At 31.2% G+C, this 17285-nt stretch overlaps 1 protein-coding gene and 1 long non-coding RNA gene across 2 annotated transcripts; both read right to left on the reverse strand.

The window, feature by feature from the left end:
• Positions 1-296: 296 nt before the first annotated feature.
• On the reverse strand, positions 297-10216 carry LOC139494559 (uncharacterized). Its single transcript, XM_071282720.1, has 10 exons — positions 10018-10216; positions 8920-9039; positions 7627-7636; positions 6415-6439; positions 6080-6239; positions 4791-4861; positions 3055-3208; positions 2017-2183; positions 1229-1340; positions 297-535 (listed from the first exon to the last, which is right to left on the reverse strand). The coding sequence occupies exons 1-10, from the start codon at positions 10214-10216 to the stop codon at positions 297-299; spliced, it is 1257 nt and encodes a 418-aa protein (XP_071138821.1).
• Positions 10217-10474: 258 nt separating this feature from the next.
• On the reverse strand, positions 10475-16331 carry LOC139496189 (uncharacterized). The gene is made up of 6 exons (XR_011657556.1): positions 16092-16331; positions 14821-14936; positions 14079-14252; positions 13451-13524; positions 12574-12665; positions 10475-10659 (listed from the first exon to the last, which is right to left on the reverse strand). It is a non-coding gene; the product is annotated as an uncharacterized lncRNA (long non-coding RNA).
• Between the last annotated feature and the right edge of the window lie 954 nt (positions 16332-17285).

The following is a 17285-nucleotide window of genomic DNA, read 5'->3' on the forward strand; positions in this document are numbered from 1 at the left end:
ATAAGGTCCTTATTTATCAAATGGTTGCTGCAGTACGTTTTATAGACTCAAAAATGAAAAATAATTCATGATATTGAATTACAATCAGTATACATGTCAAATACCAAAATATGGTAATTCACTAGCCGTCTTACATGTTACATTTGTGTTAAGTTGAAAACATATACTATAATGATGCAATCTAATTGTTGATGTCTTTCATTTCTAAAAAAAACCTTCATTAAAAATGGTGACAAACTGCTCACGTTCAAAATATTCGAGAAGCGAAAGGGTCTATAATGCTTATCCGGTCAATTTTAGGTACGAAATTTAAGATCATATATAAGATCATAAATCTTACACAGTATTATACAGATCCCTGTAATTGACATATTATTTCTGCATGTTGATCCGTTGCTAGTTATCAATTGTGTAAAACTAGTTTGACCGGTCAGTAATCCTCTGTCATCTGTTACTTCAACAACAAAGGTTTCGCTCTCGAATCCTTTGTTTTCTATAGTGTAGGATACAGTACTAACCGTGTTCATATATAGATCTAAAAATATAATATAAAACAGCAAATGAATTCAATGTCAAAGACATGTTTCAACACCTCAGTAACAAACAGTAAATTCACAAAAATACTGAACTCAGAGGAAAATCTAATCATTTTGAAGTGCACAAAGCAGGAAAGAACAATGCTATGTGCACATCATGGAGCCCTTTAAATAACTTTGCTTATTGTTTATTTGCATTAACAATCTGTATCTGGGCGATAAACAAACACCAACCAAAATGTTTAATCAATCACTGGTCAGGTATATCAGGATTTTAATTATTTACGCAAAAGAGAGAACAAAAGGAAATAAATCATTCTTAGTTGGATATCTAAAAATTATTTTGATCCGGAACGAAAAAAGACAAATAATTTGTAAGCCAACTATTTGTGAATGCATTGTTCATTTTGTTTTAAAACTGCATTACATCAGTTTTATAAATTTTCCATAATTTGCACTGCATATTGTATGTTAAGAATTTATTGCAAGCATTTATTATTAATGCGAGTAATGCGATAGGGTTAGAATCGTAATGAAAAAAACGCACATTCTGATATCTGATATATATTTATGCAGCTTTTCTGAAATCGCAATAACTAAGCTTGCATTTTTGTCCATTCTTCAAAAATAACAATGTACGCAATAACAGTATATTGATGCAGTTCATTGTTATTTACAAAATGTATACAAACCGGGTGTTGAAATGACTTTGAGTCTAACGGTAGTCGGAGTTATCAAATACGGTGAAGTTCTCATCCATGTATTTCCACTGTTGTCTGTTCCGTACATACTTATCTTGTAAAGCTGAAAAAAGCTTACCGATATTATGTTTGAAGGATAAATAAAGTCGGATCAATAATTTCTAAAGTTGCTAATTCCAAATCTTTTGGTCAATTTATTTAATATGATTCCAATAACTCCTTCTATTGATGCAGTGAACCAAAATGAATTGATCGTGAAAGTGTATAAAAGAACAATTAAAAAAAGGTTTTTTGTTCTTTAATTTCATTTATCATGCTGCATAAATTTAGTTCAGGACACTGATATTGTTTATTAAAACATTAGCCACCTCTACCTGAGAGGTATATTACATATAAAATTAGGTTACTATCTTCTGGTAAACACAGTGTATAGATAATGATACAACATACTTTAAAAGTTGTTTTTGCGTGTTTATGTGATGTTTTTCTGTCGGGTAGTGTTTTTGCACTATTTTGTAACTGGTATACAGCGAGAGGATTTGGTAAACCATTTAACACACCATTCTTTTTGTAAATGTCCTGTACCAAGTCAGGAATATGGCAATTCGTTTCTATTGTGTTGGCGTTTGTTTTTGTTGCACTTCGATGTTCATGTTGTTCTTTTACATTCCTCCTATAGTTAATGTGTTTCCCTCGGTTTTGATTTATAACGCCGATTTGTTTTTTCTCCTCAATCGATTGATTGATTTTTTTATTCGTTATATAAAATACATAACTACATCAGATGACAGAGTCGTTGAAACAAAATATGTGGTTCCAAAATCCCCAGCAACTTCTGTTATATCAAGATTGGTTGTTGGTGAACCATTCGTTTCCAAACGCACTGTTGATGCATCCATACCAACAGGTAGATCATAAACAGTCAAATATATTCTATATTGTTCGCCTTAAAAAAGTTTAAAAGCTCGTTTTATGTTTTTATTTTTCTATCTTTATGCTAACGTTAACAACATATTTTTCACATTTATAACCTTCTACTTATACTTAAATGTGTTTTTTTTAAACATTATTATGAAATACTAATTAAAACATGTCATTGTAATCATTTCGTCACTTTCAAGTTGGAATATAATATCACGTAAGACACAAGAAAATCTGACAATGTCATGGGGTCATGGTACAAAAAAAAAGACAACGGGGAAAAGGCACAGCATTCTTCAAAACAAAACTCAGAAAACATATGACGCTATAAAACCGGATTTGGGAATGTAAGAATATGCTGAGAAACTTATAGGGCGCATATGCGGACTTCAAATTAGTATGTTGTAAAATGTTTACAATAATTAAAAGAATATTTACACCAAAGTGTTACAATACTCCTTGATAAACGTACTTTTTGAACATACAAGGACCATAACAACAATACTGAATAAATATATCAGTCAAATTTGTGAAATGAAATGGAACTAATTTATATACATGTATAATTATACAACATTCTTTTAGTGCAACATTGTATTATATTGACCATAGCTTATCAAAATGAACTGCTATAATCGCAATAAATGCAAATTAAAACAATCCACACCGGCGTGCATTCGATAGACATTCTAACAGTTACATTTTATATCTGTTGAATAAACAGTAACAACTAGCGGTATTTGTTAAACCAGTGTGTTTTAACAAAATTTATTACACTAACCGTTTATTATTCATGTTGATGAACAATTTTCAGACAGATAGTTATCATATCTTATCACGTTAACAAGTTGCAAATAGTAAAACCTTCTTACTGGTGTTAATCATTTAATACATACCTACAATTGGCTTTCCTGATATTCTATAAAAGTATCCATCTTCTGCTTCTTCTGTTATAAGATAATGAAAATCTACAGAAGTTTGAGCTGTTATATTAGCATACCAATAGTTGTTTCCTGTTCTTAATAACTTGTATATACCCCGGGTTGGATTCTAAGAGCAAAAAAGGCATTATTAATATCTGATTAGTTTCAAACATATTTAACTAGTTTAAGTAAAAATAGTGGTGTAACATGTGTAAACTGACCATCTGATCAAATCATGTATTGTCGAACTTTTTAATTTTGCATAAAAGAGGGACGACGAAAGATACCAATGGGACAGTCAAACTCATAAATCTGAAATAAACTGACAACACCATGTCTAAAAATGAAAATGACAAACAGACAAACAATAGTACCCACAACATGGAAAACTAAAGAATAAGCAACACGAACCCCATAACTATTTACTAGATTTCTATAAAACTATCAGAATATTAACATTGATTAAGCTAATCTTTTTATAGCTTACAATGCGGTATGGACTTTGCTCATTGTTAAAGGCTGTACGGTGACCTATACTTGTTAATTTCTGTGTCATTTTGGTCTCTGGTGGAGAGTTGTTTCATTGGCAATCATACCGCATCTTCTTTTTTTTATATTTGCCGAATCGTAAACTGAAACAAATGAGACAAAATAGTTTTTTTAATGATTTTATTTTGACCAATTGAAGATGGAGACGTTCCTTTATGATTTGCAGCATTACTTCGAGAAACATGATATAGTATAAAGGTAGTATACTGTTGTTCAAAATTCATAAATCGATAGAGAAAAAACAATCCGGGTTACAAACTAAAACTGAGGGAAACGTATCGAAAATATTAGAGAACTACGACACAACAGAGACACAACATATTATGCCATAAGTACATGAAGTACAAGAATAAGTATATAGCAATTTTGTTGTTGAATTACACATGTATATGCGATGACAATTAGTAAGATTAAAGCAATCAAAAACTAAAATCATCCGTACTAGAGTTATTTTGGTGACTGTAAAACAAACATCGATTCTGAAGGACAAATAAAGGCAACATTAGTATACTACTCTTTAATAGCCATAAATCGATTAACTTAAAAATCGGGTAACAAACAAAACCGAGAGAGAAAAAAAGAACTATAAGAAGACAACAAATTAACAGTAGAATCACGAATGTGCAGAAAAAAACACGTTTATATACATTGATATCAACTCCCATATCCCTGACTAAGTACAGGACATACACAGAAAACATATTGGGTTGTAACTCAAAAGAAAATCAAATCGAAAAGTCCCTAAGCACATGGCAAAATCAAATGACAAAACACATCAAAAACGAATTAACAACTGTCATATTCCTGACTTGTTATAGGCATTTTCAAAGGTAGAAAATGGTGTATTAAACCTGGTTTTGTAGCACTAAACTTCTCACTTTGTACGACAGTCTCAAATGTTATATTTACAATGATGGGTGAACTAAACACATACTAAATAAAATGGTCAAAATAAAGGTAGAGCAGTCATCATCGTGTTACAATTTTGAAGGAAACAATTTTGCGTGTCTGATATCAGAAAATTTATACGTCATATTTTTGTCGTTCAATGTTCATAAAAACAATTTTAATTTCACTTGGCAATGCTTATTCAAGAAAATGTCAAAGAAGCATAATTGACATACATATTCTGCTGATAACTGAATGTTTAATGTATTTACCAAAACAGTGACACCTACTTTGTCTGGGCTTTCGAAATACACACTTGTAGTAACAGCTGTCATTATTGATCCTAGAAAAAAAATCAGATATGTAAAGAAAACCATACAGATGATAATACATATTTAATATATCTCTTAAGGTACTCTTTGTCGCTAAATATTACCTGCTATCATGTGGGCCCTTTTTGTGGTGACTATGTTGAACGCGAATCTATCCCATCGAAATTAAGATAAAGGATACATCAGATACAGTTATGGAGGTACCTAACACTACAGGGAGATAACTCTGTAAAATCAGCAAAACGTTTTAATCACGTTGTTTTGTAAAGGAAATAGAATTTTTTATAATTATGACAAAGAGTCAAAGTAAATATTTTGGCAAAATTTTATGAAAATTAAACGAGCCAAATTTATTTTAGTCCAGGTGTTTGGAACCATCTAAAGTCTATCTAATATATTGACTTACATCTTAATTTAATTTAATTTAGTGGAGGTCGGTTGAAAATAAAACTTTACGACAAAAAATATGTTTCAACTTCCCAATTGTGAACTTTCCATTTCTATGTAGCAACATTCTAGCAACGCCTGCATATAGAGTATATATCGACCAGTTGGTACGATGCTCCAGGATGATTTCCTTCCTGTTGTTGCTTACATGGAACCTATTAAACCAAGTTTCAAGTCGTGATGTTGAAATCATCCTTACGTACGTTTAACGGAGCCCGTCACAAGTTAGTTGACCGTACTGTAATATTCGTGTTTCACAAATGATAGCGGTTATGTTCCCAATATCGATATTACAATCCCGTCCCTACTTGCCATCACATAAGGTCACCCCAGTTTTTGATTGGGTTCGTTGTGCTCCGTCTTTATTTTTTCTATGTTGTGTTTTGTGTACAATTGTTTGTATGTTGGTCTTCGTCTTTTTAAGCTATGGCTTTATCAGTTCATTTCCGACTTATGAGTTTGAATGTCCCTTTGGTACATTTTACCTTCATTTCTGTAATATCCTACACTCTTTCTGAACTTATCTTAATAATATATAATGAAAAAATTTCGCATTTTTTTGTTGTAACATATACATGTACATGATATAGTCATTTGTTCACCATAGAAAGATTTTTCATAAAGGTTTTGGCGAAACAATTTCAATCAAAGTGTATTTCGGAGGGGAAAAAAACATAAACGAATCAACTAAATCCAAATGTGTTGCTGTTATCATTCAAGCATATCTCATATAAAATGTATTTACGAGACATTTTAAAAAAATAAAAAAATATTAAAGTTACCAAGTGGAGATTCGGTATCAACATCAGCAGCAGAAGTAGCACCAATCACTGTGATTTTAACATTATTTAACATTGAATCCACTGGAAACGAAATTGGATTAGTTTCACCATCCTTGAGCTCGAACGTGTCCACTATTGCAGTTGCTGATGGAAAAAGTTCCTAAATATGTGGACACAAAATAAAAAGATAAAGGAATAATAGAATGTGAAATTTATATAGATATATAGAGAAGATGCATGTAAAGCATGTGTAAGTATATACAAATCAATGCATATATGCTATCAATGGATGTCTTTTGCGATTCTTGATATCATTTGAAAAAATACTCATTCACCTTTAATGTGTTGGAATGCAGTTTGCTGTATAACAATTAATATAAATATTGATATTGTACATCGTTATTTAGATTTAAGGTTTTGTTGCAAATCAAGCGGGTTTTTTTTTGTATTATGTTAAACATTTGAATTCGTGGAATTTCTTCCTTCGAAACTCAGACACACAGTATTGTCAGATATAATAGATGTGCAGGACAGGGCATTGTGGGTAGTGTAAGTTCTGAAACAATTGATAACGTACCAAGGGTAACTGAAATATATTAGTACAATTATCACAGACAACACACAGACAGAAAAAGATAAGAAATCGACTGGAGATTTAAAATTAACAATATCAATGCATTACACACACCTATATCTTGCTGTGCAATGCAAATGCCAGTATTATCTTTATAGAACGAGAATTTGGTTTACAAATGTGCACATAGTTATCTTACTTGTGTAATTGAACATATGTTTTTTTGCGTTATTCAGAACAGGAAAACTACCGGTCTAATCTATAAACGAAAGACAATGAGAAACACTAAGGAACCATATCAACAAACGACAATCACTGAACAAAAGATCCCTATCTAATGACAGATACAAACAAATGCAATGGATTTAAACGTTTTTACAGGCGCAAACATTCACCCTAACCTAAACATGCTAAAATAGTAGGGTGACATTAAATCATAAAAAGTCAAACAATAAAATATCAATTAAAATGGCTGTAGGAACTTACTTTAAATAAATCAAATTTATTCGGTAATAACTGTCCTTTCCTGGATTTAGATATTTCGGTTTTAAACGGGAAACTCCACACTAAAATTTACGACAAAAGAGACGATTTTCCGTTCCCTATTGTTAATTTTCCATTTTTAGATGGTGATGTTCCTTTGGCACCATCTTACGGTTTTTATATTTCACAACTTGTTCGCTATGCCCGTGTCTGTTGTGACGTTTTTGATTTTTACGAACGCAACCTATGTATTACTGGTAAATCATTAAACCAGGGATATCGTTACCGTAAATTACTTAAAACCTTTACTAAATTTTTCCATAGATATAAAGATTTGGTTTTGAAGTTTGGTTGTCCCTATAGAAAACTTATTTCAAACGGGATAACACATCCTTATTTTTACGGAAATGTTGTTAACCGTGCCCGGAAATTTAGAAATGATCCATGTAAACTTGTCGCCCCTTTAAATAAACCTATTCTAAAAGGTTACCTATTCAACACTGTAATAAGATCATTAAATATTGTTTTTATTGGTATAAATATTGATTTTGTTATCAGTAAATTAAAAGCTAACTAAATATACATATTCAGATCCGTTCATTGTGTCTTTTTGTGTCAGGATATATAAGTACCGGGCCACGTCCACTGTATTTTTGTCCTTCTGATGAGTTAAGCCTTTTTCAACTGATTTTTATAGTTCGTTCTTATGTTGTACTGTTATACCACTGTCCCAGGTTAGGGGAGGGTTTGGGATCCCGCTAACATGTTTAACCCCGCCACATTATTTATGTATGTGCCTGTCCCAAGTCAGGAGCCTGTTATTCAGTGGTTGTCGTTTGTTTATGTGTTACATATTTGTTTTTCGTTCATTTTTTTTACATAAATAAGGTCGCTAGCTTTCTCGTTTGAATTGTTTTAGTTTGAATTGTTTTACATTGTCTTATCCGGGCCTTTTATAGCTCACTATGCGGTATGGGCTTTGCTCATTGTTGAAGGCATGGTGACCTATAATTGTTAATGTCTGTGCTATTTTGTTTTTTTGTGGATAATTGTCTCATTGGCAATCAAACCACATCTTCTTTTATATACTACTCAATCAAGAAGAAATATTATCAAATACTGGTAAACACACTAAACGAATAAATTGATCTCTGACGAAATATAAATACAATATAAAATTTAAAAAAAAAAGGTGATGTCAAACAATGTCGAAAAGACAACAATTACCTAGGATAATATTGCCTTTTATTCAATAAAGAACACCGATAAATTCATTTATACTAATTTTATTGTTAGGAGTACGTAAATATGTTTTACAAAATAAATACATTTGTAGTTCAAGTACGAGAACAGCAGTGAACATATATCGTCACACTAAATACTTGTTGTATAACAAAACTGCATTACAAATTGTGTCATCAGGTAAAATTAAAACGAAAGTACGATTTGAGAGAACTCGCAGTTTCTAAAAACTAGTTAAAACCCAAAAACATTAAATAAAAAGAAATCTTGTCTTACGCAATGGACAGCCAAAGAAGACATGATATGTGCAATACCAAAATAGGATTTGACCTTATAATAAAAATGTATAATTTTATATATAGATAATGCCATCTCTATATTGAAAATGAGGTGGATGTGTATTCATACATCCGAGCAATCATTCAGTTTTTTTATTTAAAAAAAAAAGTAAATTGTGCCTCACTCTTTTAAAAAAAAAATGGCTGGAAAATATATGTTAAAATGGAGACGCATGACCAAATATAACATATACATGTTATACCTTTCTCTAATCCACTCATTGCATACTCTGGACAGTCAAAGCCACCATCTACAGTTATATTACCAAGTGCACTTATCATTTCTAGTCCGTTTGAGGTCGTTAGGCGATGCATATGCTTCACTGCAAATACAATATTTTGAAAACAGAATTATATTATCAACAGGTTTTTCTAAATAACGTTTATAATTCTTATATTGTTTATGAATAGTTTTAACTAAGGGCCAACTGTAAGTGCTGTGTTGGTTTAAATGAATATACTACTTCAATCAAATGCTGAAATGATGTAGGGATCAAAGCAGGAGTTTATACAGAGGGACTATGACTGTCGGGATGGCATCAACAACACATGAAGAAAGATGACATCACCTAGCTTTTGAAAAGATAGAATGATAGTCAAATCAATCCACAAAACATAACATCAAATACTTCAAGTGTACAAAAAGAGGGACAAAAGATACCAAAGAAACAGTCAAACTCATAAATCTAAAACAAACTGACAACGCCATGGCTAAAAATGAAAAAGACAAACAGAAAAACAATAGTACACATGACACAACATAAAAAACTAAAGAATAAACAACAAGTGTAGCAACAAAAATAAAGTACTTAAAGCAAAAGTCTTTCGATCATATACAAAATCTACAGAGTTCATATGTACGGTTTTCATATAATTGTTTTACCTTTTGGGTTTTTTAAATTTTCTAGTCAAATTTTTGTTTGTTATATTGCACTTACCTTTGCCTATTTGAATCGTCTCTGCTTTTTAAAGAATAAAGAATACACATGAGATCGTTTGTAGAAAATGAAAAGTGTACTTGTATTATGTGTTTGTGTGAGTTTATCTAGATTTTTCTGGTGATGTTGTATGCATCCATGAGATTGTATAAGTAGGAACTTTTCATCAAAGCTAGTGGCCAGGGTTGCATATTTCTCTCTTCAAAAAGCTTAATGTTCAAATGTGTTTTACGAGGTTCACAAATTACGGCAGACTGAATGTTGGCTTGAGAATAAGGCTATCTTTTACTGTTGTATCATGATTTTAGTACTTAGTATGTATATTCTTATTGTTTCATTACTCATAAATGTTATAACAACTACCTGGATCGTTGAACGTAACTAAAATGTAATTGGATGGCGCATTTGGAGTACCGAAAACATTAGTGATGATATCTATGCATGCCTTTCGAACTTCTTCAATTTCGTCCCCCATGGAGCCAGTGTCATCTATCACAAAACCAAATGACGCCTGGTGACGCTTAAACAACCCAAATATCTGTACAAATGTGTCTGCGTTCATGTCGTTTATGATACCTATATCTGTAACACATACAAATTTGTGTACAATATATTTCGTCATAAAAATCACTCCATTATACATCGTATATGTGTAAATTGTATTTTGTTGAAAAGAACAAAAAATTGAAACTGTCTTTTTACATTAATATCAGAAATTGAATTGCATGTACACAGACTTTTTTTTCTTCAAAAAATATTCTATAAACAAAACAATATTAAAAAAAACAATGTTATAATAAGAACAAATCATACCCTGATCTTCTAGAAATTGTTTTGTTGCCTTCCGTGCCGCATAAAATGCATTATAATGTAGATGGTGTTGAGGGGAATACTTAGAGTCTAATCTATCTTTGTTTATTCCACCTTTGGCAGTTCGGAAACCATTTTCAGTATCAGTACTACCTCCAAATCCACACTTCCCTTGATCAAAGTTGTCATTCGTTTCTACAATAAGATGGACTTTTATATTATACGCACATTTTTCTCTTCGTGTGTAACGTTGCATGACGTTATTAATCTGTAATTGAAAAAACGATTTATATAAAATCCAGGTATTAATTTTGACGATAAATGTTTACTTCTGTTCTCGTACTATGAACATCAAATACGTATTTTGTAAAATATATCTCCGTCCACTATGGACTCCTTGCAAATAAATATTTATATTAACCTGTGAACGTTATCTTTTTAAACGGCATGCTGAACAATGTTATTGTTGTCTTTCTTTTGTCATTTATCAATTATTACGCTATGTTTAATCAATTTTAATTGACATTGTGTCATAGATCAAATCTTTTCGTTCAGCTTACGTTTACTTGTTTTTGTAAATATGTCTTTAGTTTGAGTGAAGTAATTTTATTTGATATCTTATAGTGCGTCTTTCTATGTTCTGATGCTACACTATGATATTAGGTAAGTATGAATATTGGCGCCTGTTTGAACCCGCTGCATTTGATTGCGCCAATCATTAGTTAGGAACCTGTTGTACTGTTGTTGTCGTTTTGTTGCTGTTCAGTGTGAGTCAAGGCTCCGTGTTGAAAACCGTACTTTGAACTATAATGTTTACTTTTACAATTTGTGACTTGTATGAAGAGTTGTCTAATTGTCACTTATACCACAGCTTCTCATATCTGTTTTTAATATACAGTTTTTACTGAAGAGACATGTATTGTCGAAATGCGCATCTGGTGCAGGACAATTTGTACCGTTAATGTTATTACTACCACTCGGTCGATGCCACTGCTGGTGGACTGTTAGTCCCCGGAGGTATCACCAGTCCAGTAGTCAGTACTTTGGTACCGGCATGAAAATACGGAAATTTGTGTTATTAAAATTTCTGTTACAAAATATTAGAAATTATTATAAATTAAGGAATGTATTTCCCTCATGCAAAGCTCTGATTCCTTTCACAGATTTGGCTATACTTTTTGGACCTATTGGTTTATAGCTCTCCATCTTTTATATAAGCTTTGGATTTCAAATAGTTTGGCCACGAGCATCACTGAAGAGACATGTATTGTCGAAATGCACATCTGGTGCAGGAAAATTGTGCCGTTAATGTTATTTCGAATACACATGTAATTAGTTAATTTTATTAAGTATTATTTATGATTTGTTCTAAAATCGATCTTATTTTTTTTATTAATAGTAATTTTATTTGGATGCAAATCATGACGATAAAACAAACGATTTGTATCACGTTTTATCAGAAACACAGATGCGCTCATATAGTACTCTTAAACCATTGAACTACCAGTTAAACATAGGTATGTGTTTGTTTATTTGTTATAGTATATTGTGACGTAATCAGCTGATTTTACACAATGAGCATATGCATTTGGAAAGCAACTATATCTTGGGACGTTAAGGATGTTCGCTTGTCATGTTTTGGGAATTTTGTCAAATTTTTGAAATCCTCTGGTTTTATGCCTTAACAGTTTTTGCCCATTGACCCCTATTTTTCTGTTCATACATCTTTTACTTGTATAATTATAAGCCATCTGTAAAAGTCTTATAAAATCTTTGTTGTTTTTCAATAGCTTTTGAGAACGTTAACTTGTCAATGATAAAGTTAAGAAAAGTCAAGAGAGAGCATTTTCCCGCCAATATTTCGAAAACAAAGCACATTGACCTATACATTTTTTCTGCTTTTTTTTGTTACATTATTTATCCCCTATGAATATATACTAGTGTTATGAAAAGCTTGTTATTTTTAAACTGAGTAGCAAACCTCCTTAAGAATCACTTTTACAGTACGCGCAATTGAAAGGAATGAAAATTAATGTAATATATATATATATAAAGCTTATACAGTGTTGTAGTCGTATCGTATCTTCAGTTTGTAAATTATATACATACTATATGGAGGTTGGACATCTTGGCCCGTCTGGTATCCACTAGTTAACATATCGCCTACCAATAAATTGTTATTGCAGGAATTCTAATTTGTTCTTAGAAAATAAAATAAAGATGTCATCATATCAATAGACACTCTCTACCTATGCTATTATTATGTGTTAAAGAGCCTTGAAGGCAAACAAAAAAATAAAAAGTCAACTCGATTAAGACCAGCTATTCTTTTTGATGAATAAACCTTAATATGAAAAATTAAATATACATATTGATGTTAACTGAATCTTGTATATATTTGTATTGCTTTGTTTTCAGATAACAAACGTTGCCCGTTTTAAGTCAGTAATATATCTATATCACTTTGTATTTTATTCTTAAATGCACATAGCAATTAATTATGTCACCGCGCTTTGAACTGTTCTGAATTTTCGGTTGTGCGTATTTTTTGGCGCGATGTTAAAAAATGCATGTAGTTTATATCGCTATGAAGTATATTATATATTTCTATATCCTACTAATTGATATTTCACGAAAATTGGTATATAAGGGAATTAATTTTGAGACATAAGTATGTATAGTTCACTTATGTAAATATTGCAAGCAACCGTAAACATTAAAAAAACAAACTCGTATGAAATCAAAATTGCATGTGTTCATGTGGTCCAACAAGGAGAACATTTCAATGTATGCCTTACTTTTGTTATAATAAAGACGTAAAATTAAATACATAAAGTGAGAACCATTTTTTTTATGAGGATCAACTACCGCAATCATGACACATATATATTAAATATGCTTCTAAGCAATTGTGTTATTAATATTTTTACAGCTTCATGGGCGCCATTGTATAGGTTTCGACTGTTTATTTATATACTATACGTACCCAGAATTATCACAATCCTGGCAAGTGTCCACCAAGTGTGCCAACGATAGCCATTAATGTCCTGTTTGGGAAACCTATACCACAGAAAGAATAGATTTAATTTAGCAGTCAATTTTCATAATGTCTTTTACCGGTAATGACTATTTTAATTGGCTCCTTGGCATAACTTCTATGCACTGTATAAAACATGCAGGATCACGTTATATATTTATATATATATATTTGTTATACACTTTGCTAGTGACATAATTAGTTTTATGTGTAAATTCCATATGTGGATTTGAGATTTGATCTCACTATAATGATGCCATTTCAATTTAGCAGTGCATCTTAGGTTTATTTGTTTGATGCATATTAAGTTGAAATGATCATACTCATAATTAATTGGTATTTGCATTTGCATTTTTTTTTACGAATATATTAATGGCTTTGTAAATGTTTTGTACATACTCCACGATTTTGAATAACTAAAACATTTCAATTTCGACACGTTTATTAATGAATTTATGTAACGAACTGATTCTTGTTTGATTCAAATGCTCACGTAAAGAGATATTTTGACACTTTACACGTTCGGATTGTCCGGTCGTCACTGTTCGTCAATTTTGTAAATTATAATACATCTTACCGAAATCTTTGTAAACACTATCCCCATTCATTTCCACCCAATTACTTCCGCTATAAAAAGCTTGTATTGTGTAAATACACTTTCCAATCATTTTGCGTATCAAAGAAAGATCTGGTTCCGTACTTTGTGCAAGTACCGCAATTTGTTTTCTCAGTTTTATAACATGGTTGTGAGCTGAAAATATAATTCAAAGACACTTATCTGCTGTATAGCATTACACCTCAAAAACCATTCTCTAGATTTAAGCAGTATTTGGATGTTAAAGAATAAATTCCTTCGAAACATATTTACTGGTATGCCAATTCTATATATTTGAAGAACTGTATGAAAAACTCTCTATGCAAACACATTGCTCAACACCAAATGCATTTGGACGTTTTTTATAGTCTTGTAAAAAATGCTTAATCGAATATTGTTTTCATATAAGATTAGAATCTTGAAACAATTGTGTGCAATGTCCAAATTATAGTATAGATAAAACTTGTACAAACAGTTTTTAAGTGAAGCACATATAATAAACCTAACAAATTGATTAACTCCCAGAAGCAGTCGCATACTAAAGTAAGGAATTTTAGAATTCATCAACTGAAAACACAATTTTATATTATAGGACATATCTTTGTCATAAGCTGATGAAGTAATTTGTAAAGTCTGTTATTTTTATATATTCAACAAAAAAATCTGATGTGGATGTCTTAGAAAGTTAGAATCCAAAAAGCATTTTCATAATGAACCGTCTTACCTAATTCAATCTGTTCAGAATTACAGTGTATATAAGCTTCATTGATTTTTCTTAATCCTTCACATTTTCTATTATATCAGTTTCCTTTTCAATAAATTTCGCATATCCATCTGAATCTGAAGTTGTGTGTTTAAATATATAGAGGATGTAAATGAAAAAAAAATAATTCAATAAAACAGTAACAAAACGTCAAAAAAGAACGATATCTAGAAGTCAACATGCACATTATGCTTATTTAAAACAGACTTGTGTCTTCATAACATATTTCAAACTCTGTATTGTCTTAGTCTTAAAAAAAATTACCAACTTGTTAAAACCAGACAAAGATCTGCAATTAAGTAACAAATATCAAAATACATTGCATTATCAAAATGAGCAAAAACGAACACTTTGTCAGATAAAAAAATATATGTGGCTCATCATTTAGCTAGAGCAATGTTTTTATATTTTTGCGGTTTTTTTTTATAATCTCAATCAACAGATTAAAATAATACACCAGAAAGAAAATATACCAAACGGTTAATTGTTGAATGCCATACGTTAATAGCTATCAAAGGTACAAGGATTATAATTTAGTACGCCAGACGCGCGTTTCGTCTACATACTTTACAATTGACTTCATACATTTCATTTAAATGGTAATGTTAAGTTGTCTCATTAATAATTATACCATTGCATTATTTGGATTGCAATAAAAAGGAAAACTGAAAAGGACCTTAACCAAAAACTAAAGATGTAACAAGATAAAGAAAAAGTTAAAATTAACACAATTATATTATATTGTTTAATTCAAAGTAACAAGCGGTAACTTTAATTGCAATATTTCGTATTTCAAAAAATATCTCAAGGTTCAAATCAGGACAAGATTAAATAAGAAATGATATAATGTTGTATGTACAATGTAATACTAGGTTTCTATTTTGTAACGCTATACACGCATTTTGTCTTCATAAGAATCATCAGTGGTCCCCACATCTAAGCATTATGAAGTATAAATCAAACATGAGGTAAAAGATCATTGAAAACGTATCCCTCGAAATGGTTTATTCATTTTTATGGTATATGTATTGGTATGTAGACTGTTTCTTGTTTTTCCTCGATTTTGTTTCATTGGCCAACGAGTTCTTTGTTGAAATATAAAAAAAAAATGAAGTGTGGCATTCTGATGAAATATCCTACCAAGTACTGTTATGTTACCACAGAAGGGATTATCTTAGCAGAGTGTGAAATACTCTTGTGAAGAAACAAATAAAACACACATATGTACTAACCATTTCCAAATAATGTGTTGACTGCGTCAATAACATCGGTTGTATCATCTATCAATGTTAAGTTGTTATCCTTTATGTATCTACCAACAGAAATTCGAATGGCAACACGGGTTATTTCTGCATGGTGTTTGGTAAATGAGGCACTTCCGGTTAAAGCATCTGGTGGAAATCCTACTGATGGATGGATTTTCAGTATCATCATCCATATTAATGCCCTTATTATTGGCATTATCATACTGATGTTTTCTATAATTTGAATTCATCACATGTTCATAGAATTCAACAAAAAATTAAAGACCGAAAAGAAATTACATTAAAAGTTTGTCTCTACATTCAGTTCTTTCGGAACTATATTATCAACCACTTGACAACTGTGTATGCGTCGTTAAAACATTCTAATAAATGTATTCCTGTTGTATTCGGACTGATTACTTGGAGCTGATTTCGTTATAATTTTATGATATGCATTAATTTTAAATTGCAAAAATATTTACTCGAAAATGCCACTTTAAACTGATTTAAGAGATCCGCACCATGGACATAATTTTAAAGTTTAATAGCTGTGTAAATCCTTTAAAACTATAAAAATCCGTTTGTTGTTAGTATCTAAAGCTATTGCTAGAAGGGTGTTGATGATTGGCATGGTCATTTTAACTTTTATATTTAGAAATTCCTCGAATCGCTTTCCAAAGTTGTCCGTTAAGAGATTTAGAAATTTCAAAGAAACTACTTTTTTAGCTCACCTGGCCTAAAAGGCCATGTGAGCTTTTCTCATCACTTGGCGTCCGTCGTCGTCGACGTCGTCGTCGTCGTCGTCGTCTGTCGTCGTTAACAATTTTTCAAACATCTTCTCCTCTGAAACTACTGAATGGATTTGAATGAAACTTAACATGATTGTTCCTTAGTATATCCTGCACAAAATGTGCGCTTCGATTTTTGATCTGTCAAAAAACATGGCCGCCGTTACTTAAAATAGAACATAGGGGGGCAAATGCAGTTTTTGGCTTATATCTCAAAAACGAAAGCATTTAGAGCAAATCTGACATGGGGTAAAAATGTTCATCAGGTCAAGTTCTATCAGCCCTGAAATTTTCAGATGAATCAAACAAACCATTGTTGGGTTGCTGCCACTTAATTGGTAATTTTAAGGAAATTTTGCAGTTTTTGGTCATTATCTTGAATATTATTATAGAT

The sequence above is a fragment of the Mytilus edulis genome, chromosome 11 (assembly GCF_963676685.1).
Source record: "Mytilus edulis chromosome 11, xbMytEdul2.2, whole genome shotgun sequence".
NCBI classification, from domain to species: domain Eukaryota; kingdom Metazoa; phylum Mollusca; class Bivalvia; order Mytilida; family Mytilidae; genus Mytilus; species Mytilus edulis.